At 40.0% G+C, this 25,041-nt stretch overlaps 1 protein-coding gene across 2 annotated transcripts in view; it reads left to right on the forward strand.

Moving 5' to 3' along the window:
- The window catches only part of col16a1 (collagen type XVI alpha 1 chain), a 106,832-nt gene that overhangs the window by 26,854 nt on the left and 54,937 nt on the right, over window positions 1-25,041 (forward strand). For both annotated transcript variants that reach the window (XM_023959862.1, XM_023959863.1), the window contains exons 6-17: window positions 1,391-1,672; window positions 2,684-2,764; window positions 4,914-4,982; window positions 9,313-9,345; window positions 20,505-20,555; window positions 20,701-20,733; window positions 20,846-20,890; window positions 21,487-21,525; window positions 21,615-21,677; window positions 23,497-23,541; window positions 23,645-23,740; window positions 23,917-23,955. In XM_023959862.1, the coding sequence (XP_023815630.1) occupies window positions 1,391-1,672; window positions 2,684-2,764; window positions 4,914-4,982; window positions 9,313-9,345; window positions 20,505-20,555; window positions 20,701-20,733; window positions 20,846-20,890; window positions 21,487-21,525; window positions 21,615-21,677; window positions 23,497-23,541; window positions 23,645-23,740; window positions 23,917-23,955 (876 nt within the window). The remainder of the gene's footprint in view (window positions 1-1,390; window positions 1,673-2,683; window positions 2,765-4,913; window positions 4,983-9,312; window positions 9,346-20,504; window positions 20,556-20,700; window positions 20,734-20,845; window positions 20,891-21,486; window positions 21,526-21,614; window positions 21,678-23,496; window positions 23,542-23,644; window positions 23,741-23,916; window positions 23,956-25,041) is intronic.

A 25,041-nucleotide genomic window follows, 5' to 3' on the forward strand; every position in this document is an offset into this window, starting at 1 on the left:
GCAACCCCCTCTTAAATGACATCCTACTCTCCTCTTTCATTCACCTTCATTCATATTCATGTGTGTTCCATGATGAAATGCTGTAGTCCCCCCAGACTTCCAATAATCACTAGAAATCTGAGGCCAGATTTAAATACTTAGTGCATATGATGGATGGAAGCTAAGTCGCCTCATTAGAGGTGATTGATTGGCTATACTGCTCGTGTGTGTAATTAATATGTCTTCCTTTTGACTTCATCGTTGCTGCAGTGCTCAAACGCTTTGTTTGATGATGTCTCAGTGCTTTACACACATGATTTACATCAGATAGCACCCGAGAAATTGGACCACTGACATCTTCATTTTGACTTTACTTATCATATTTTTTCTGAACATAAGTCGCTCCAGAGTATAAGTCCCAGCAGCCAAAAAATTCATAGCAAAGAAGACAAAAAAATCCTATTTAAGTCGCACCGGAGTAGAAATTCTGGGAGAAAACTGCAACCCTTCTGAAAAACTCAGCCAAGTCCAGTGTAAAAGTGCGATTCACGCGCTAAATTCTTGTTTGCTGCCTCTTTTTCAAACACGTGTCAAATTCAATGCTTGCTAAAAATGTGTTCATAAACTTGATGCTACAAGATGCTTTTTGGAGAAGCTACTGTTAAAAGTTTTTAACCTCATTGCTACATGTAAGCTTTGACCATATATCTCATTTACAATGCATGGAAGACAGGGATGATGCTGAGGAATCAGATTTATTGATTTTCAAGAGTTCTGCGAAAGCATTGGTTATTATGTCTACATGTCTGGGTTCATGCGATCGTTCAGAGACTTTTTTTTAAATTGAGGTTCACCGTCTACTGCAGGTGTGAAATAGTGACACTATCAGCATTTCCTCTATCTTTCTCTGACCCAGTTTGATGACTTGCCTTAGTCCGAGGGAAGGAAAAAAACAAAATCAAAACAATAATGTCTCGATGCAAACAGGAAAAATATCATAACATTCAAGAGTTGAACGATTTTCCTCCATGTTTCTTTTGGACAGCGCTTCTTCTTCTGCATTGCTGTCAATAGCAAATACTGATCCACATATTCAGTGCCCTCTAAATGTTGTTAGTGGTAAACAAATGCAAAAGGGAAACCAGTTTTTATTTTGAAAATTACAAACATGAGCCTGTTTATGTTTAAAAAAAATCAAACGTCAGATAAGTTATCAGATAAGTTGTTCCTAAGTCGCACCCCTGGCCAAACTCTACATAAAAGCGCGACTTATACTCCTTTATACAGTGTGTATATATATATATATATATATATATATATATATATATATATATATATATATATATGTGTGTGTGCATAATACTCCTATAATCCCCCTGCCTTAACATTTAATTCTACATCCAAAACCTAGTTCTCCGTGGACCTCAGCGGTCCAGATGGCACAATGACTCTCAGAGCCAGAGGACTGGACTCATCGGCTGATCCAGTGAGCTGTGTTTTCTCTGGGGAAGGAGTGGAGGCCCTTATGGACCTCCGCTGGCACAAACTGGCCCTGAGCGTGCAGCATGGCGCTGCCTCTCTCCATGTGGACTGCAGCTCCATCGAGACAAAACCGCTTGAGCCCAGAGGAGTGGTGCAGACTGATGGACACACGCTGCTGGGCGTTCGTGCTTCAGATGCTGGACCAGTGCAGGTCTGGTAGTCAATTTCACACTTTTATTCATGTGTTTGTTTGTCTTTTTATTTAGTTTTACAAAATATGTCAATTTCGATGCACCTCAAAAACCACCTCCTTCTTCTCCTATTTTCGATAGTTCGAGTTTTTTCTAAATTGTCGCGTTTCCATTAGGAGTATTTAATGGAGTTAGTTGCAAATCCAATTTGGGAAAAATTTTACAGTCAATGGAAACTCAGCTATTGTTATGTAAAACAATTGAATCTAAAGCTTTATTGTGTGACTTCTTAGCCAGATGTACGTTTTCTATATTTAAATAAATCACCAAGTTATATTTCTTAAGAGTTGGAAAACCAAGAAGTTGGTTTCTATGTCAAATCTGATTAAACATAAAGTGTGCTCCTGCTTGGTCATTTATTGTAAATGTCATCCTAAGTTATTCTTTGAACATATGCTGACCTTTATTATATTTCTCTATAAACTGGGTGGTTTCTAATGCTGAAAAGAGCCATAGTACCTTTATTTGATCAGTAGTATTTGCAGTCACATGTTATTATGTTGCTGTACCACACATTTCAATATCCTGAAGAAAATATGTGTAAATATACTTTTTGTGAGTGTATTCCCTGCCCTAAAAGCCTTTGTTTTAAAAATGTTTACCCACTTTTAATGTCCAAAAGATTTGTGGGCCTGTGGTTGTATGCTGCTGCAGTTGTATCCTGTTCTAATTTAAATAACAAAGCAAACCTTATAGAATCACAAACTCATACTATTATTAACAATAATCTATTGAATGGCTTAGTTAAAATGCAGAGAAGGTATTTTGATGGCACAGAGTTGCACACTCAGGTGAACCTCCTGACAAATAACTTCCTCAATGATTCATATAAATGAGAAATTAATTGGTTCTCTGTCTTGTTTACTGCCTCATTTATGGGTATTAAAGAAATACAAAAAAGAAGAGTCAAAGCCTGGTAACACACACACAAAAAACGTTCCCTTCTTCCTTTCCATTTTCCTATTTTTCAGATGGATATTCAGCAAGCAGCGCTTTATTGTGACCCTTCTCTTGCCGTCCTGGAGGCCTGCTGTGAGATACCCGGAGCTCGGGTAAAAACAAACTCTGTTCTACAGACCTTTATCCTGTCATGAAAAAATACATTTGTAACAGGAAGATACATATTTGTTTTTTTATATAGATTAAATGTATGAAATTATTCAGTGACAAAAATTGCCATTCTTTATGCAATTTTCCTAACTGACACTCAAAATATGTATGCTATCGCCTCAGTTTCCAACAAATTCTGAAACTCTTATCAAGTCTTGGATGTTTTAAATAATTATAACCTATAAAAACTTGCTAGAATTCAATATTGTCCTCCTTTAAATTTGTTAAATTGGTTGAGAAGAATCAGAATTTCACCAAAGAGTTACCCATTTTAAACTGAAGACTTTTTGTTTAGAAATATAAGTGATTGTGTTAAGAGACAGCACAAGACAAGTAGTCTGGTGGAGGCTTTTTTTTAATGCCCAAAAAGCAAATTTAGCTTCCCAAAAAAAAGATTAAGCAATCTCCCACCTCTTAATAATTTCTTTTAAGTGGACATGCATAATCAAATCATTTTCTGCACCAGAAAATGATAAAATACTAACTAAATAATATACAACTTAGAATTTCGATGAATACGAAAACAATTTCTTGGTAAGGTACTGTTTAAATACTTTCTTGTGCATTTTGTGGTACTAGCACTAAAGTTGGCATGATTGTAACTCAGGATCCCCTTTCAGAAAAGCATGTTTGCCATGAGAAAATCAAAAAATATATTTTTTTGTAGGTACCCCTCTAGTTTAAAGACTACATTTTGTGCATTAACAGCCCATATTGTTAAGGCTGGGGGGAAATATAAATCGAATATTGTTTTAACAATTGAGCTTATGGATACCTTAATTGAGAATGGTCCCCATATTGCATTTTTTCCCACAGTAAACATACTTTCCTGAAAGAGGAGATCCTAAGGTATAGCAATGCGAATTTTGGTGCTTGTACCACAAAATGCATGATTTGTCTGAAATATCAACCTTAACTAGCTTTATGTTAGATTACCTACCAAGTACTCTGTCAATACTTATCATCAGCAATCGCAAGTACACAAGCAACTAACTACAAGTAAAAGTGAAATGTGAGGTTTATATTTTACCACATCAACTTGACAAATTACACAATCAGTAACTACTTTGTTTGTAACTCCTTTTTTTGTTGCAATTTTGCAAAACTCATTTAAAAGAAAGACACTTGGCTTCAGCTCTTGGCTTCATTTAGCATCTAAGCATGTTTTATTCAACTTTTTGACAGACTTTTCCATGTAGTTTCTCCTTGTATCTTTGTGTGTGTCTTAATTGCAGAATAGATCTCAATGGGGGAGCACAAAAAGAGGGTAAAACTTCCTCAGATGTATAAAAGTGAGGAGCTCAGCACTCGGAGCTGCATTCTGTAAAATTGATTAGGGATGGTTTTAAGAAAAAAGGCTTTTTCACTTTTGCTCATGGCATGTTTGCTGCAGGGCTCCCTCCAAGCTGCATTTAAATTCTAGAGAGGTTAGGGAGAATACGGTGCATAACTCCTGACACTCACACACCTATTTTGAAAAAAGGAAGTATCAAACTGCTTATTTTTAGAATTCAAGAGTTTGCTCTCTGTGCTTGATTTTAGCTTTTGCTTGAATCAATATCATATCCAATAGCAACTATTGGTGTAGGTAGACATAAACTATACACAAATATCTGTTTTTCAATGTATAGCTGAAGAAGTCATCTTCAGAGTTTGGTTAAAACTCGTAAAGATTGTAAAGAAATGGATAATTGCAGTGATTAAACATTTCCTCTAGTTCTGTCACACACTGAGTGACTTTTGATTGTCCATCGTTGTGTAATTTTAGTGTACATGTTTTGTAATTTTCTGCAAGTTGGATCAGCCGTGTAACTGAAGACATTACTTGAGGATTAGCACTTTCCAAACTGAAACATTCCCCCCCATTTCCTTTATCTTTTGCCTTCATGTGCTGAGAATTAGATCTTTAGTATGGATCTGCTGTATACTGAAAATCCCACATTGCACTAAACAATGAAATATTAAACACTTTCAGAAGGATTTCCTTTGTAGAGCATCAATGAGATGAAGCACTCCCTCATAATGAGACAATTATCTGTTTTGCCATGCCCCTTCAGAGCTACAAAGTGACATGGTTGTGTGTGCTTGCAGTGCCCTCCTGATGCTCCCAAGAGCCGGCGTGCAGCTGAAAATGACCTGCTAGAAAACGCCTTTAACCAGGTAAATGACAGACCACCAACACACATGATGAAAGAAATGTATCTGAATTATTCCAGAGTGGAGACTTTGAAGGGAGATAATCAAACCTGCATTAGCAGCAAGGGAAATAAATCTTTTGGTGACTGCGTTATGGAAAAGATAAACTGCAAACAAGATTGGTTTGCTCTCATCATGGACTGAAGCAGTCCTGGACTGCAAGGACCCGATTGTTTCAGCATTTTTTCTTTCTTACTGCACCTTTGAGCAAAAATTTCACCCCGACACATAGTCATACTTCTATTGAGAAATACTCCGTTATTCTATTTGTCAGAATAACCATCCTTGCTCGGAAAATTTTGAACATGTTCTTGGTAATTCTACTTTGTTTTTATGATATTTTATTCTTTATCTCAAGTTATTAAGTTATATACTGGCCAATCAGATGCCTCAATAAAAGCATGTGATGCCCACTTGCATCTATAGCGCTCAAAATCTTTGAATTACAGATTCTTCCAAGACAGCTTTCAGTGGAAGGGGTGTCAATTTCCAACAAGCTAACTTATGATTGGTGAAAGTAGTTTATATAAAAAACGTTGACTCAGACCAACTCTAACCAATCACTGTTTACTCACTTCATCTGGCTCCAGATGAAGTGGCTTCATTGGCCTCATTTCACCGGAGCCGGAATTAACCCGTTTTCTATGGGTGACGTCTTACTCACTCAGTCAAGTTCTCTTATACAGTCAATGAAATCCACCAATGGAACCAAAACACGTGTTGCGAGAAAATCCAAAGGAAGTTTTTGTTCAAGTGATTTTAACAATACAGTATTTCACACATGCCACCAATTTTAGTCTTCAACCACACCTAAAGTTTTGCTGATCTTAGCACTCGGTATGCGGCTGCCATCTTGAATTTTCAAAAAGAAAAAAAAAGAACGAAACAAATCCCTTTCAGTGCCTTCTAAACAGTTAAACTCCTCAGAGGGATTTTGATCTATGATAACTCCTCGCGCATCATTGAAAAGCTACTGTGAAAAAAAAGTTGGTTTTAAAGATTTTAGAGGGAGAGTGTGAGGTGTGTATAACAGCTGGTAAAAAGGGGGCAGTGAGGGTTAATGCAGCGGTTACAGGCCATACAATGCTGCTTTCCTTTAATTTTTTCTTATTTGAGGGAAATCATGAAAACCTCCCCTCTCACTGATTCTGTCTCTGATAGGCAGTTTTTATAACAGCTTCTTTTAAAACGGATCGCATGATTTTTGAAATGGGGATTTATTTGATTTTATACAGCCTCATGCTGGTGTCCTTTTGGACACAGTAATCAGTCTCATTGATTATTGCAGCCAGAGACAAGTCTCACACGTTTCCTTCTCTCATCTCCCCCATGCATTCAGATTCTGAATGGCTCGTTTGTTTGTTTTAAGGTCTGTGCACCCTACACTCTGAAAGAAATGAACAACTCAAGTGTGTATAAAGATCCTGTTAAAGTTAAACAGACGCAAAAAACACAGCCAGGCTAAACTTTTCCATTAAAAAACATTGTATTGTTTTTTTTAAAGATCATAGAAGTATTGTAAATAGTTGTATAGGATGTGTCAAAAACTTTCTTGGTCTGTCATCTCGAGACTTATTGACAAAGTATTTTGTGGAGAAAAATGTGAAATGTGAAAAAAGTGTTCTTTTTAAAAATAATAAAGCATTTTGTTTTCAATAGATTTTTTCACAGATTCAAAGAACCAAGTGACTTGAGAATACCTGCTTTATTTTTGTACAGTTTATTTTTTTTAAACTTTAAAGCCAAGATTCCAGCCTGCAGCCCAGATGTTCCTAAGCCACAGTCCAACCCAGTTTTATTAAAGCTGCATTGTCATAGTAACAATTCCCATAATCCCTATCTTGGTCTACAACGATTTATGGTATTTCTATTTTGTGCTGTTGTATGTTGTGCAATACTTTCTAAGATTGCTCAATGCTGACTAAAGCTGGATTATAACGTCGCCAGAATCCAGTCTAGTGATTGGTCAAAGTGTCTCCAGACACCTATAGTTTGTAGGCTGGAGAACGGGGGAGAGTTTCTCTCCAAAATGAAAACCTAATAGAGATAGATGCCTGTGGCCATTCAGATCTCTTTTTCTTAAAGGCTTTAAAATAGGGGGTTGGATGGTGGTGCAGGGATGAGCACTCTCACCTTGCAGCGAGTAGGCCCTGGTTAAAGTCCTGCCATGGTCCTGTTTGCATTATCTACCAAGCATGAGTGGGTTTTCTCCAGGTACTCCGACTTCCTCCCACAGTTCAAAAACATGCCTCTTGGGTTAATGGCTTTTCTAAATTTGTACCTTAGGTGTGAGTGTGTGGTTAGCTGTCTCTGTATGGCCCTGCAGTGGACTGGCAAACTGCCCAGGGCAAACCCCGCCTTCACCTGACAGACCCTAAACAGGAAAGAGTGGGCATAGAAGATTTAGGCTTTAAGGTAGACCTAAGGTCTGAGCTTTGAGTTTCCATTCTACAACAAGCCTACCTCAAGTAAGTTAAGTTTGGATTTTAAAGTTGATAAAATGTGACTCAAATTAATTCCATCTTAAAAAATATTTGAGTATGAATAGTCAGATTGAGTTCCCCTATGAAACACTAGCTCTGTAACAGCAGAGACTCATATCAACATTTTCCCAAAGCAGAAAAGACTCTCACACACTGTAAGAATAGTGTTTTCCTGTTTTAAAGCCATTTTAAAGTTGCACACGTTCTGTTAGCCCAGGTTTCATAAACATGAATCTATAATTCCCCAAACTAAGACGTCTCTTACAGCTAATGATGTCAAAGTTCTTGGGCTAACCTTATAGATGGGTTACTGACGCTCAAAATGCTGGAGAAAGTAATTCAGAAAACAGTCACAATACAGAGTGTAGTTGTGTTGTTGACCCCCAGACGTTTTAGTGTGAGAATGCTGAAACCAGCCTCAAACCAAAAACGGAAACAATGGGTTTTTGAGCATCAGATATAAAACATGGAAGATTGGAAGAATGGAAGAGATGGAAGAATTTAAAGCCATTTTTGTATGGGATTGCTGAATGGGTGCATGCTCTTTGATTGGTGAAAGCAGACATAGCACTAGGATATCCCCCATAAGTTAGAAGGCTAGCAGTCAGTGGCTATATGATGTTTTGAATAATGATCTGATGAAAAGCCTTGGCTGGTGTTGGTGAAGACTATGTAGTGCTTTTGTATTATTACCTTTCTTTATCCACTGTGGCCGTCTTCAGCAGAAGAATGCACCATGATGCAAAGCAACAATAGACAAACAATTGGCTTAAAATGCTCACTTTGACTCCAGATTCAATAGGTCTCAATTAAAAAATAAGTTGTATTCAAACATACACTTATAGTTTTCCTAAAATCCATTTAAAAGAAATTATACCATCTAAAGTGGAAACACGCTTGTTTCTATTTACACGCCTAATGCTGTGTGCTGGTGTGAAACAAAGTAGAAAAAAAAACATGTACTGTCATCCACACATCACCTCAGGCCTGTTGTGGTTAAATTCATTTTGGTACGAATGTTTTTTGCTCTGATATCGAGTTTTGAGCTTCTCCTTCTACAACCTATTTTATCTTAAACAACCTATTTTTGCAACTACTTTCAATATAAGTTTTGCAGAGTTTTGTGAGATTTACGTGACTGCGTGCTGGTCTCAGTAGTCACTGCTTTCCTGAGATACGGTGAATCTCAGCCAAAGTGTTTCTTATCTTCCAGTGCTGTAAGCCCCCGCTCCCTGCTTTTTTGCTAAAAGGTCATCTAGCCTTCAAAATGTCCTAATTTCTTTTTTTTTTTTTTTTTTTCAGGGTCATAATGTCCTATAACTTAACGTTCTATGGTGAAGCCCAACACCAATCTACCTTATAAAAAAAAAAAGTTTTTCTATGAGGAAACAATTTCTTTTTCCCCTGTAATATTTTCTTTTCAACAAATTGTTGACAAATCTCTGTCACCTTTGCTATTGTTGACATTTTGTTTGAAATTCTGTGTACAAAAGGTTCAATTTTCTGTTGGCCCCAGAATTTTCAGAACTGAGTCTTATTCATGTTTTTAATCTTTTTTTTATTATTATTTTTCATGTAAAAAGAGGCCAAAGAAAGTTGTTAATGAGAGATGTGTGCAACCAGGATGGACCCTTTTTCATCTTTTGTTGTTATTTATCTGATGCAATGAGTTGAAACTTACAGATTTTAAAGGGATGCACCATTTATGACATGGGGAAAAAAACAACAACATCCCCCTGAAGAAAAGGGAATGTGATGCATTCATTAAGGTCATTTGAAAACTCACTTCTGCCTTTTCGTTTACTCTGCAGGAAAAGTTCTCTTCTAAGGAGTTTGCTGAAAAAGTAAGTCTTAGAATTCACACCCACACATAAGTTGAATGTTTTATAGAGCCTATGAGACAACGTAAAGGTGCAAGCTAAAGTAGTTGCCCAAGTTCAACAGTAAAACTCTTGTTATGTACAATCCATTCTCCCTTGTCAGTTGAATAAAGAAAAAAATGCAAGTTGAGTCCAGTTTTAAGTTCTATTCATGCTCGGTGTTGTGTTGCTCTTAAAAAAATAAAAATAAAAAAAGCATCTGGCCTTAACATAAAAAAAAAACAATGTGAGCAAATTTGTCATGCTTCAGAGGAAGATTTGGTTTGCACCCTCAGATTCACAGCTGTCCATATAAATGTGCTGATTTCTAGTATGAGTCTTTTTCTTCAATCAGATTTGTGCTATTAGATGTTTCATACTCTCTTAGATCATTCTGTACCAGCCCAGACCCTATCAAAAATGTCCCATCAGATAGATTACCAGTAGGGGAAAAAAACTGCTTGCTTAAAATTGAACTTATTTTCAAGCATGCCCTCTATGTTCTGGCTTCAACTGAAAAATTAGTCGATGAAGATCTTGAAATTCCAGGATTTTGTTCTGCATTTAAACAGCCCCACAGAAATGGATTTGCTTATGTCTGACTATGACAGCAAATGATCAAGCTCTCAAAAATAAATGCACGTCTCCCTAATTCGGAATAAAAATAACACACAAAGCATGGTGCTGTGAGGCAAGATTAGGGGTTATAAAATGTAGTCTGTGGATGGGCCATGACATGAGGCAGCAAGTCATCCATGAGTGGCAAAATTACTAATTTGTGGATGTGTTTATTTATCATAACCTGCTATTTGGTAAAATGAAAATAACCACTTATTTATAGTGTACCTTTACACAGCAATTTTTTTCATTTCTAAGTTTTAAAATATGGACGTTTTTTTTTAATCGTGCTTCAAAATAATATCCAATCCTCAATTCAACTTGCAATGGCATCAAAAATCCATGATAATTCAAAATGCAAATGATTTTTTTTTTATTCTAATTAATATTTTTACATTTTTCATATTGAATTGTAATATTTAACATTCAATTCAAAGTTCCAAATAGTATTTTCATATTCCAAGCCTAAATTGCAAATTGAATTGTCAATAAAAAAAAAAAAATGCATGTTCATATTGCCTGATCAAATTGCAAATTGAAACTTTCATAGTAAAGTCCAACCAATTTCTGAAATTGGTACCAAAGTCCAGTTAGCTGTAAAATGCCAGAGGTAAAAAAAAAAAGGACATTTTTAACTGAAAACCTGTGTACACTTCAGAATTACACAATACAACACAAATGTCTTTCTGTGCAATAGAGGTTGATGGAGTCTTAAAAGTCGTTCCTACTGGGGTTCCAACTTTTTCTTTTTATTTTACAACCTTTTGTCTGCCTAAAGCAGAGCTGGAACACACTGTGGTACCAAACCCAAACCCTCATGATCTTTTGTTGAACAGTATTTTATAGCATGAAGTAGTAAGTTGTTTTAAAAATGGCAAAAGAAGGCTGCCAACAATGGAAGAAAAGCGGACCATTAGAAAGCTGGAAAATGTAGGTCTTTCTGACAGAAAAATTGCACAGTTAAGGTGCCATCGAGCACAGTTTCTTGAACCGTCAAAAGGTATTGAGAAGCTGGAGGAAACTCTGACAGGAATAGGTCTTACAGAGGAAGTGTGAGTTTATACCTACATCATAGGCACCACACAGGACAACAACTCTAAGCACAGCACCATTTTAGTCTTTGTTTCCGTTTTAAGTAGGAGGACTTTGAGCTGCAGAGTTAATCGGACAAGGTAAAGCAAATAGACTTAGATAAAATGCCAGAACAAGACAAAAAGGCTATTCTGGGTCAAGAAAACTGTAGACAACTGAAGACTGTAAGGTGTTTTGGACAGATGAAATAAAATTTAAAAACTTTTGTTGACCAGGCAGAATCTTTGTTCTCCATATATAGGTTACAAAACTGGCTCCACAGTATGTGATATCAAGTATCAAACAAAGTGGAATTGTGATGGTATAGTTTTGCTTTTCCAGGATTGGTAACGTGTACAGGATAGAAGGCAAACACAACTAATACATCTGCCACATCATGTAGCAGTACCATGCAGTTCTCATGAATACGCGCCAAGTGGGTCAAGTGTTCATCCTGCAATATAGTAATGATTAAAACATAAATTCAAGCTCTGCCAGAACTATATTAGATGAAAGTCAACTTTAAACTGAGGAGTTGAAAGCACTCCCTTTTTCAGATGGTTTGGGGTGCACAGAACAAAAGAAAGCAAAGCGACCTACACCATTGGATAGTACTAACCTTTCAGTTCAAGATGTTGCACTTGATACTTGGGGACACGAGAAAAAAATGAAAAAAGTGGGTTCCAAACACTTTTGACAGGTGGTTTATTTTTAATTTATTACACTGGCTAAATTAAACAATAGTAAATTGGTGAAGTGACAAAGCTCAAATAAACCAAACTGTCTTAAAATAGACAAATAGTTCATAATTCTTTCTTTGCCACGGTTTAAATCCTTTTGGGTTGGGAGTTCTTTTATTGACAACTCCAAAGCAGTTGGCGTTAGTTGACAATATATATCAACACAAATCGCATTGCTTGCCATCAAACATAAATGCATCACGGACAGGTTTCATAGTTTGTTGGATCTCCAGTTCAGTAAAACTTTACTACTTTCCTCAATTTTCTAAGAAAAGCATTTTTTCTTATGTATTTGATTTAAATATATCTACATTTGTTTTCAGCAAATGCTTAAAAACAAAAAGACACAATTAAGTGTCTTAATTAAAATTAAAAGATTGACTGACCTCCTTCCCAGCACATCGCCATCTGATAAAACATAAGCCTGCATGATAATCTATAAGACCTTTGTCCTGGTTTTGGTTGTCTCGTTGTTTGGCATATTTAACTAGCAACCTCAGCATACAGTCCATACATGGCACTTTGGTTCCCAATTCTCTAAACGGCAAAGTAGAGCTTTGCGTGTAAATATAAATAGAGATGCTAAACTAAGAAATGAGCTACAACATATTTGTTCAGAAATGTATTTACATATAGAAAAAAAAAATAACTACAACCACCCTTAGGACTATTGTTCCTGTCCTCCTTTTGCCCTTGTAAGGCACCGAAAACACATGAAAACAAAAAGCATCAGCCTTTTCCACCTTTATAATTATCATAAAAATACATTAAAATTGTATCTGTAGTTAGTGTCTGTCATTGGTAAGATACTTTGCACATGAGTTGTTTGAATTCAAATAAAAAACTCACAGTGTATGAGCTATTATCTGTTGCACATTGGGCTCTTTTACTTCTGTCTATCTTTCATACATGCTGAATGACTGAAAACTGGCTTGAACCTTGTCATGCACAAAGGAGTTGCCTCTGCTTATTATTTTTTTTTATTCACCTACAATCCTTTGTTCCCAAATAGATTATAAAAATCTAGACGCTTCAGTCTGTTACTTCTGTGTGTGCTTACTAATGCAGTTTGCAACCTTTCACTGTGTTTTTTCAGTGTAACTTATTAGTCGGGTTTCGAGCTTGCCTTGCCACAGGGGGAAAGCACGTGCAAGAAAACAAAAAAGACTTTAATTTGGTCAAATGATAACCTTTTCTTTGTTACAAAGTATGAAACTTACAGGAATTAAACAATGATAAAAAATTGTAATTCTGCTGTTCTTTCTCAAGACTAACAATCCCACCAAGCAGGCGCATGAATGAATGGGATGATTTTCATAAACAAGCTGAAAGAGGCGTAATTGTCGTGTGCCGTACTATCCCAAATCTCAGTCGGAATCCAATTTTCATCAGTGTTCCTGCCACGCTTCATCAGCTATTCTTCTATAGTGCTTTGTGCCCCCTACATTAATGCTTCTTGATTACGGGAGTCAAAAGGCTCAGCGCTAACACAATGTTGACACAAAAGGCAATTCCAAAAGGAAAACAGTAAAACTGCTTGAAATTAAAAAAATGAAATTCCAAAAGAATGTACTCTGAAAATTGGAAAAAAAACACTGTTTTGCATACTTGATTTTCCTTAGGTGAAGTGACCTGACAACTACACAATAGATTTAAATTATCTGATCTCATCTGTGTGTGGGTGAAACATGACAAACCTGTACAGGGAATACGGGTGGCAAGGTTGTGGAGCGCTCCCTGAGCCCGTAGAACAAAAATGTCTGGACTTTTATGGGCATACTACGGCAAGTATGTCCAAGCTAACACTTATACAACATGCAAGGGTAAGTAAGGGTGAAGTAGGTGAGATGCAGGTGGGTTTTACTGATTTTTAAATCCTATTAAACTCGCCATCCATTCCATCTGTTTTTTTTAATTTATATAACCGAAATTCACAACCACAGTCGTCCCAGTGGGCTTCGTGCCGGTAATTGTAAGGTAAACATACAATCAAAAAGGATCATAAATGCATAGAATTCAATGGGATAATACTAAAACTTTAACTAAACAGACTAAACTAAACTGGCATCCCTGCCCTTAGACCCCCCTTCGTGGTAAGGAGAAAATCCTAAAATAAATGGATTCCGAAAAAACAAAGAAACCTCAGGGGTGTCCACATGAAGGAGGGATCCTCCCCCAGGAAGGACAGGCAATGTACCTGAACTCTTAGAGAGAATTCGCTTAGCTAACGCTACAACGACATATTTAAAGTCGAGCAAATGATGTTCATCCAGTTGAAGTTGGGAGACAGCTGGGGCACGAGACGAGCCGGAGACAGGATCCACAGCGAAGTGTAGAAGCAGTAGTAGAGGCAAGCCAGAGACGAGGTACTTGGTCAGGTACAGGAGCACGGATGAGCCAACTGGAATCTGGAAGCACTCCCACATCCCAGGAGGGGAGTGGGAAAGAGGGACAGTACATGAATCGCACTGCACCAAACAGAGGCATGGAGAACTAAATGATAAATAATGATCAAGAATAGAGGAGAGAAGGAGAGTAGAAGCTGATGAGAAAAGAGGATAGAACCCCAGTGCACCATAGTTTCTTTCTTCAGCTTCAAATTTCTAGCATCCTAGTGACAACTTTATTGTTATTGTTAAGTTTAATTTAAAAAAAAATAACAGTAAGGATAATATTCTCTGAACACTAAATAGTCTGACAATAAGCCTGTCCAAAGAGGAATGTTTTCAGTCTAACCTTGAATGGAGAAACTGTGTCGGCCTCTCTTACATGAGCTGGGAGTTTATTCCATAAAACAGGGGCTTGGTGGCTAAACGCTCTACCTCCAACTGTACTTTTACTAATTCTATGAATCACAAGCAGTCCTGCATTTTGCGAGCGAAGTGTTCTGTTTGGGTGGTAAGGGACTATGAGGTCCTTAATATATGATGGGGCCATTCCATGTAAGGCCTTATAGGTAAGCAGGAGGATTTTGAACTTGATTCTAGAATCAACTGGGAGCCAGTGAAGTGAAACTAACACAGGAGTGATGTGATCTCTTCTGCTAGTTTCTGCTAACAATCTAGTTGCTGCATTCTGAATAAGCTGGAGGCTTCTTTAATAACTTTTAGAACACGCTGCTAGCAAAGAGTTACAGTAATCCAGTCTACGTAGACGTAACAAATGCATGGATGAGTTTTTCAGCATCACTTTTAGAGAGTATATCTCTAATCTTAGCTTTATTCCGCAGGTGAAAAAAAGCAGTTTTGCACGCCTGAGATATGTGAGCCTTAAATGATAAATCCCTGGTTTCTAACTGTGGAATTGGGGGCTATACTTACACCATCCAAGGAGACTATCTGATCAGACAGAGCATCTCTGAGATTTTTAGGACCTAGTATAATGACCTCTCTTTTTTCTGGGTTCAAGAGGAGGTAATTAATTGTTATCCAGATCTTGATGTCTCTGATGCAGTCATTCAGTTTCTCTATACTGTCATTCTTGTCAGGTTTGATAGATAAATACAACTGCGTATCACTACATCCTTCGAACTTCACTAGTCCTTGTTTACATACGTGTGCGCGTCGAGGCAACCCAAAAACCTGCAGAACCCATATGAGTGAACCCACAAATGGGTCCATGTGACAAGGCTTACCTGATGAGAGATGGCCTACAAAACTACCAATTGATGAAATAAAAAGGGCTGTAAAAGACGTAGTTGTACATTTAAATTTTTATCAACTTGCGATATATATACCATGTACCTTTTAGTTAGCCTCTGCAAATATAAGAGCTCATGTTGTATTCACATATTCATGCATCCAACCATTTTCTTTACCTGCTGTATCCCTTTTTGGGTTACGAGGCTGCTGGAGCCTATCCCAGCTACTGTTGGGTGAAGGTTGGGCACACCCAGGATTGGCCACCAGCCTATTGCAGGGCGACGTACATGAACATCTAGGGACAATTTACTCTGACCAATTAACCAATGAAGCATGTTTTTGGACTGTGGGAGAAAACACGCAAACTCTAGAAATCCAGAAAAACCTTGCTGGGATTTGAACCAGGGCCTTCTTGCTATGAGTCAAAAGTGCTAATTACTACTCCACCGCACTGCCCTTAGTTCTAATATGTTGTGATAATAATAAATTTAATAATAATAAATTTTATTTATAATGCACTTTTCATTTAATGAAACCTCAAAGTGCTACAAGATATGAATAAAACTCGATTAAAAAGAAATAATGTGCACATTTTAATACAAAACTAACCTAAAACTATAAAAGTAGCACTTAACAAGCAAAAAATATACCATTCATCATTCCCTGTTTTTAAGTATTTTTATTAAAGTTCCCGGTTTTTGTCTCAGTAATTTTGTATGGCCAGATGTTGAATTGTATTGAGAGTAAGAAGCAGAAACATATATGGAAAAGTAGAAAAAGTCTGTCTGATCCAGTGTACAAAGTTGCTGCTCACAATAAGGAAAGCCTTTAGTTCTAAAGGCTAGTGTCCCTTTTAGCCATTTGTCAAATTTAAAACCAACCTTGTTTCTCTTTTTTTTTTTTTTTTTACTGTTACAAAAATGATGAGGAAACTGTATGAGCGTGGGTCCCAAACGATCGTACCAAGCGGCACTCCATGTGGCCTTCTCAATAGAGCCTCATGCTGCTTTCCTGGATCATTTTTCAACTTTTTTAGCCATAAAATCTAAATCTTTTTTATTTTATTTATTTTTTTTATTTATTTATTTTTTTTTAACTTGTCCTGTCCAACAGCTAGGCAGACAGATGAGAGCTGAGGGCCTCTTGGGTTGGACATATTTTACTTTAACAAGAGGGGTTATTAATCTTCAGACAAACCAAAGGTATGTCTGAATAAACCCCTTTTGTAATTGAGGCCAAACTTTATTAATTTCAAACACGTCTGAAAATCTTTGGTGTTGGACCGGACGGAAAAGGAAAGAGGGGAAGAAGAAAGAGGGACGTTAGAGAGAGGGGGGGTAGGGGGTGATAATAGGAGGGGAAGGGGGATAAGACCATGAAGCAGCATAAAGCAACAAGTTTACTGGTTGTTAATCATTATGGTAAGGTTCAAATGTAAAAAAAAAACAAACAAAAAAAAAAGGGCGGAGCCTGTCCACACACACACTCAAATGTTATAAACACACCTGTTAGTTGCAAAAATGTCCACCTGTCGACATGTACACAAAACAGATAGTGTTCACACGCATACTTATGCCTTAAAACCAACTAGTGTGAAATATTTCAGTCATTCAGTCTGTTGAGCTGACACCTGTGCTCAGGTGAGTGTTTATGTTCTTCTAAAATGGATGGTGGAACGTGAAAAGAAGGAGGGAGAGTGCCCAGCCATCCCCACCCCAAGACCCCCACCGCACCAGCAGCGGCAGCCGGATTCCCCCCAACACCACACGGGAACCGGCAGGGAACAACCGCCGCCCGGGCGACCAAGCCCGCCACCCAGGCCAGGGCCAGCAGGGCCGCCGCAAGGCCCCCAGAGCCAGAGAGCAGGGAGGCACGGAGGGAAAGAGGGCGCCGCCCCAGCCCAACCAGGAGAGCAGCCCCCCCGCCGCGCCGGGAGAACCCAACGCAGGGCCCCACCGGAGAAGGACGCCCACAGCCCCAGACGAGCACCCCACCACCACCCAGGAGTTCCGGGCATCCCCCCGCCCCAACCCCAGGTACGGGCCAGGACCCCCCAAGGGAGACCCACTCCGCACTCCAGGCAGCCATCCGCCCGGCCAACGGTTGGTCCAGGGAGGAGCGAGGCAGGGGCCCGCCGCCCCCGCCCAGGAGGGGGGAACCCCGGGGAAAAAAGAGGGCCCACAAGGGGTGTTGTAAATATGGCCCGACCAGGCTCGGCCACAGTTGGAGATTTGGCGGGGCCCAGCACTCAGGAGCAAGGACCAGAACCCACCCCCCAGGGACACGAACACCCCCGGCTCAGATGTAATGTGAACCCCCCCACCGCGCGGAGAGAGCACCGCCGGGCCCAGGAAGCCAGCACCCCGGGGACACAGCCGCCGTTGCAAAGGGGCCCGTACCCCCCACCAGGGAAGAGGCAGGGGACAGATGGTCCTAGGTCCCACCTTCCTTGCAAAATGTGTGTGCGTGTATGTGTGTTTGAGAGAGTGTGTGTGTGCATGTGTGTGTGTTTATGTTGGGATGTATATATTGAGGGGGGAGGGGTGTGTGTACTAAGGGGGGTGCGGTTAAAATTGGCGGGTAGGGCACTAAGGGGACGTCTCCTGATTACTCACAGTGACGTCCCCTCACCCTCCCCACCAAGGGGCCCTAAATGTCTAAGGTGCGGTTAAAATTGGCGGGTAGGGTGCTAGGAGGACATCCGCTGCTTGCTGGCAGTGATGTCCAAGCACCCCCCCTACCAAGGGCCCTACATGTCTAAGGTGCAAATAAAACCGAAAGAGGGGGGGCCCACTCCATACGGCAATCACAGGAGGGGGGTCACTGCCTAGTAAACCCCCCCCCCAAGGCTCATCGCAGGCTAAGCCCCCCACCCCCTCACCCTATTATGAGGTTATATGAGGAAGGGGGTAAGTTGGGGACAGATGATAGACTGTCCTCAGGTGGTCAAACAGCCGTCCCCCGCCCCCCCCCCCAGCAAGGGGGCCAGGCCCACCCAGCCCCGGGGCCCCACCCCCGGAGGCGCAGACACCCCAGGCCCAGCACCACCACCCCCACACAGAGAGAGGGGAGCCAGAAAGCGCCGGCCCCCCCCGGAGCAAGCCCAGGCCCCCACCCCCAAACGCCGGCCCTAGAAGAGCTCTGGTCAGGCCTCGACGGGACCGAGGCAGCCAACCGGCCGGGGAAACCGCCGATGGCCTCAGCGGAGACCCCGACCCGTCAGCCCCCCCTGCCCCGTACCAATAGTGCCCCCCCCCCTCCCCCAGAATGCCCCCCCACAGGACAGGGCCGACAAGACCCCCACCCCACCCCACCCCCAGACCCCGCAGCCGAAGCGGATGACACCCAGAGCGACCGGGGGCCCCAAGAGGGTTGTCCCGTCCCGCCCCAGAGCCAGGGAAGGGCCGATCCCAGCCCCAGGTGTAGACGGGAAGCCCATCCAGCGCCGCTGGGCCCCCCCCCCCGAGCAGCGCCCCCCGCCAACCCCCCCCAGCACAGGCAAAGGGACCACCCCCCCAAGCCAAGCCAGACCACCACCCCACCCCCCCCACCACGCACCCCCACACCCAAGCCCAGAGGACCACGCAGCGCCCCAGGCTTTTTTTTGACAATTTATTTTTCTATTTTATTTATTTTTATCCTACCAGCCCAATCTAAAACCTCAAAGCTTTGTCTGTTTCTATCCATTGCTAAACTTCAATCATTCTGCCATAATACAAAATAATATAATTTATTGTAATGTCACGGAGAAAAACAGTCAAGTTGTTTCAGAAAAGTAGGCTTTTATTTCATCAAATAAGTAGATGACATTTTTTGCATCTAAAGCAGAATGATGGTGCTCTTTGTCAGTGAAATGCATTAAAAACACTGAAGCTTTTTTCTAAAATGTCAATTTGCGTACGCCGCCACATTCATCTTTTTATCCATCTGCATCTAAAAGGAAGAAAAACTAAAATATAAAAATAATTTTGTTGACATTTTAATGAAGTGAAAACCGTTACATCATCTAAAACCCCCTTCTGGCTTAGAGGAGACGCACGCTGATGCATCATCTGGTCAATGACAGAGATTGTACAGTTTATCAATGCAGTATTTACTTTTTGATGACAAATGGGTATGATCCTGAAACTATTGCAAAGTTCAAAAAGGAAATTCCCAAAACTTTATTAAAGCAAATTATTGGTCCCACAATAATCAGAATGGAAAAGTCAACTGATTAATATAATGATTTTTGATTATTTTTGCAGACTTTTTTGTGTTTTAAGTGTAAGATTTTGAGCCCCCAGCTGCAGATGAGAGCCAGGAAAGAGTGACTCTGTTGCAGCTGGTCCCCCCTGGCAATGATAGATTTGTGGCTTGTGAGAATGAGGAGGGAAAAAAGAGAAATAGGAGAATTGAACATTGTCTCAGTGCTGTTACGAGCCCTCTTCCGTTGTCTCAGCAAGCTTATAGTCACAGTTTCAGCACATTGTGAACTTCCTGCCATAAAAAGACAACGCTTCCAGAAAAAAAAAAATGAGTAGTGGGAATTCAGTTTTAATTACTTGCTTCCGCCAAAAAAACAAAAACAAAAACCCTCCGTGATTTATAATGGCTGTCCTTATTTGGTATGTGCATGTGGTTGTATGCATGCCTGTGCCCTCCTGTGAGGAGCAGCTGGTCTGCTCTCTGCTCTGCTGTGGGAATCAGACATTCCTATTGATCTCCTGCTCCCATGGGAGATGTGTGTGCATTGTTGTGTGTGCGGGAGTATTCATGTGTGTCCACTGCACACCTCTCATCTTTTTATCTGCAAAGTGTAGCAGCACGGCGATGCAGCAGCATTTCGTTTTTGTGCAAGAGCTCCACTGCCAGGTTGCAGAGGCAACTGCAAGGCATTTTCGTCTGCAGGAACTCCTTCACGGACATTCAATAAGAGATGATAATAAACCTTTGTTTTTCTGTCTGTCTGTAGTGTGCTGGTTGTTCACTTCTGGATAGGGAATACAATGAAAGAATCACTGATCTTTACCTACCTTCCATTAGATCAAGTCAAAGAAACTAAGACACGTGAGTGTGTGTTTGTGTGTTCCAGGTGGCAAATGCTATTGAAGCTGCTGGTTTGAAGGGAGAAAAAGGAGATCGGGTAAGAATCTGCAGCATTTCCACATACTTGTATCCGAATACGCTCAGAAGTGTAATAAAAAGATGAGTTTTGACCCATTCAACCAGCAGTTACACTTCCCAGAGCATCACTCCCACTTCATCTTCTCTTTCTCCCCTCATCTCAGGGTGATGAGTGTTCTGACTCTCGTTCCAGCCCAGTAAGTGACAATCCACAGAAAAGCTTTTCGTTGTTTGCTGTGAAATGAGCTTGAAGTTATTGCCAAATATGGTCTTTGATTGTTCATGCCAACTAACTGTCTCTAACCTCAGTGCACAGAAGGACCCAAAGGCCAGAAGGGAAAGAAAGGCGAGCTGGTGAGTGCTGATGTTTGGCCACAGGTTGCAGCAGTGTATCCCAGAGCTATCCAGTCCAGCAACTATAAAGTGAGATGTTTTTATTCCAAAAAGTCCTTTTCGAGCAATCTGCCCCAAGTTTTAATGGAGCCAGGGAGCAGTAATGTTCTTTTTTACAGTTCTTTTTTACCCGTTTGACAACAGAGAATGTGTGGATGGATTTAATAGACTTCTAACTGCTCATGTGTTTACAAATCTTTGTATCTACTGCTAATAAGACTCAGTATTATGTGTTCCACAATGCCAATGCAACAGTGCTGTGGTAACTGATGCTTGACATCAAGGGTTTAGGAGTCCAGACTTTGAGGTTGAAGCTTTTTGTCATGTCAGATTACTCTTCTGTGACTCTTTGACTTGTCCTTCCCATGACAAATTGCTGTTTTGATACGTCTGCACAGTCTAAAAGTCTGCTTCTATTCTAAAGGTCAATGTTTATGAAAGGAGCACAAGACCAGCGGGTTATCCACACTGTTATTGACCATGTTGTGAGGGTTTATGGGTTTTTGTCTGTTCTACAGTCCTGGATCTGAGACTTGTCTCTTTTCTTTTCTTTGCAGGCTGTGACTCCCAACCTGGGCGAAGCGGTTTGGTACAAGGTAAAGTTTCAGAGGAAAGAATTGTTCAATAAGGAATAAATATTTGACTCTTCAGTGATTGTTTTCTATGTTTTGATTCTGTTTTAAAGGGAGAGAAAGGTCAGAAGGGAGAGATTGGTCCACAGGGTCTGACTGGCACACCTGGGAAGAATGTAGGTGTTTTGAACTTAATTTGGGTTCAAGATCATTGACTGTATGAGAGACCTGGACCGACCTGTAAAGTAGATTTTATGTAGGAATCATCAAAATGTGAAATAGATTTTCCCTTAACCCATAACTGTAAAAGTGGAAGCTAACAAACGGGAATCAGAATAATTTATTGTCATTGTATATAGTAATACGATGACATTGTAGCAACCTTAAAGTGGTAAAAACCGATGTCAACTTCAGCCTCATCTGACTATAGAGTGCCATGAATAATAACAAAACAAAGAAAAATTAAAAAAAAACAATCCTAGGGATTTTTCTAATATAGCAATAAAAGTGAATCCACCTTTTAAGCAACTTTATTAGTATCATCCTTGTAACATTAGACCGCTGCTTGCTGAATATTATGCATTATTATTGGGGTCTGTGGGAACAACTGTCACAATAAATCCATATTTAGAGTAAAGACTCCTGGTTTTTGTCAATAAATGCAGATTTCTTTTATTTTGAAGTTGAAGGGGTTCTTTTTCCTACAGACCGGTACTGGTCCGCAGTCCAAGAGTTAGGGACCACTGCTTTAGACTTCTATTGAGAAATAAATAGCTATTACTCTGTCATTATATTTGTCAGAATAACCATTCTGGCTCTGCTGCTTTTTTTTTCTTTAACGTTCTTAATATTCCTGATTTTTTATTGATAATTTTTTCTATAGTTCAATTTATTCAAATTAAAAACTGACCAATCAGATGCCTCAATAAATGCTCATGTTAAACATTCAAAACGTTTAACTGCCAGTGTGGCCTTCCAACAAGCTCACTCCTGATTGGTAAGAACTGTTGTCATAGAAACTCAAACCGATTCAGACAATGATGTCTGGTGCCAAAATGGTGATGTCCGGATTGCAGAAAGAAAAAGAAAAGGCAGCTGAATTGCTATCATTTTACTGCACTCAGAAGAAAACCATTTTCCATGGGTGACGTCATCCTCGCTTGGTCCCGTTCTCTGATACAGTCAGTGGTTGAGATAAAAAATTAGAGTTAGTGAGAGTGGCACCAAGGATGAAATATTGTCAATGTCAACAAGTTGAATTATTTTATGCTCCTTATATTACAGCCAATGTAGAGGTAAACCTAGTAAAACTCTCACATGCATCCATTTAGCCACTCCTATCAGGCTTGAGCGGATATTCAGCACACTCATAAGGTATTACTCTCTAAGCTCAGGCTCCCAATGAAACCTGACCCCCCCATTTTTTTTAAACTATCCTGTTTCATTTAGTCAGCCCATTAATGCCTGTTAGATTAGGCTAAAGCAACAAAGCCTGCACAATCAATGCTGCCTCTCTAACTGTGTTGTTCATCTCTGATGGAGACAACCGTCTCCTCAGAAAGACTTAAACCTTTTAATCTTGTCTTTACGTGGAAATTATCCTGCAGACGCTTGAAAACTTTTGCGGAAGAAATTACATCATGTGTGTATGTTCTGATACGTTTAAGTGCTTTTTGGCATCAAATGAACACAAATGTAGCTGTCCGCCAGTATTCGATGTTGCCAGATGGATTCAGCAGAGGATAGATTTTCTTGATGCCTCTGTTCATCAAATTTATGAGAATTTTCTTTTTTAAATTTGGCTTAAATCAACAAGCAGAAAAAAAAAAAATGTCACCACTGAAGAAAAACTGAGACTTTTAAATTCTGGCACATCAACAAGTGTCTGAAACAGTTTTTCGAAGTAATGTGGGAGAAATTGTTTGATATCCCCAGAATGGCACAGATGATGTCAATTTTCTCTCTGTCACTGTCTTTTCTGTCACCATTTCCCAGGGTCAACCGGGAAGCATCTGTGTCGTCGGCCCCAAAGGACAGAAGGTCAGTCTTCATTAATTCCTAGAGTTTCAGCCATCAACCTGTCTGTCACTTAAACTCAGTCCAATTTAGTTTAAATAGAATGTGTGTTGAATCCATTTCCCAGGGTACCTCAGGTATGGTGGGTCCTGAAGGCTTGGCTGGGGAGCCAGGGAAGCCTGGACTTCCAGGTCAGCCAGGAGTTGGAAAGCCAGGTCCTCCAGTGAGTTGAACATATTTATAGATGATGGGGGATGCTCTAAATTATTCCAAAACATCTCTAAGACATAAGACTGTCAGCCTTTTTTTCCTCTATTTATTGCATATTTTCTTTTGTCTTTGAAAAAAACTTTTGATGGAAATCATTTTAAAATATTCATACTTTTTTTTTTTCAACAGGGGCCCCCCGGTGAAGCTGGAGGTGCAAAAGGAGAAAAAGTAGGTTCAAATTGTGCACTATAAATGTATCTTGAAAGAACACATTGATAGAAACGAATAGATCCAGAGCACTTTTCCATTTTAATCATGTCCAATTATTAGTATGATTAAAGTAGGTCTGAATGGTTGTGGCACATGCTTAAAAGGTTATACAACTCAAAGGAAATCTCAAGTCACACACATGCAGAAAAGAATGAACTGTTTCTTCACCAGAGCTTACATAAACATTTTTGCCATCAAAGACCTGGAAGTGGTTTAACTGCTTTAAGCCTTCGTCACAACTGCCCTTTATGGGTGGATACGGGCTGTCTAGGGGCAGAAAAAGGGGCAAACCTGTAAGGGGCGTGCAGGTGGCCCACACAAAATTTCAAGGTCATCGACCACTCAGTGAGCTTCTAGAGCAGGGGTGTCAGACCTCAGGCCTTGAGGTCTGGTGTCCAACATGTTTTCCAACCAACTTGCCGTTGAAGCTCTTTATTGGCTGAATACACCGGATGCAGGTAATCAGCAGTAGATAAGGCACGGTTTCTGGAAAACCGGCAAGAAGCCTGGAGTTTGACACCCCAATGTAGAGGGAAAATGTTCATGCAACTTTTCCTTTTCTGAGCATGATTTAGGCAACAGGTCGTAACGACAAAAAAAAAACAAAAAAACACTTGTGTTAGTGCTGCACACGTGATAGGTGTTCCCTCCTTCTGTGCATCCTCATTGTTGGAAAACAAAGAGATTACACAATCAGTGCTGTCTGTGAAGTCATCCTGTGGGCACATACATATTACCTGCACACCCCGTGCAGGTAATAACGAGCCAGTACTCGCACCTTAGTCTTACTCTTAGATTAGAAATGTGGCATAAGGACATCGTACGACAGCATATCCCGTACGTTATAAGTGCGTGCAACCTACATTAGCCCTACTTCACACTACACTAACCACGTGCATGACAATGGTATGTTTTATTTTCATGACGTCCCTTAAGGTGGTTGCATGTGTTTCAAGGGGAACTGCAAGACGCAGTTTAAAATAATGTTTCCGAAAGGTTCATTCAAATAAGCTTCATCATAGATATTGACACCAGTACAATGCA

This window comes from Oryzias latipes, chromosome 11 (genome assembly GCF_002234675.1).
Source record: "Oryzias latipes chromosome 11, ASM223467v1".
NCBI classification, from domain to species: domain Eukaryota; kingdom Metazoa; phylum Chordata; class Actinopteri; order Beloniformes; family Adrianichthyidae; genus Oryzias; species Oryzias latipes.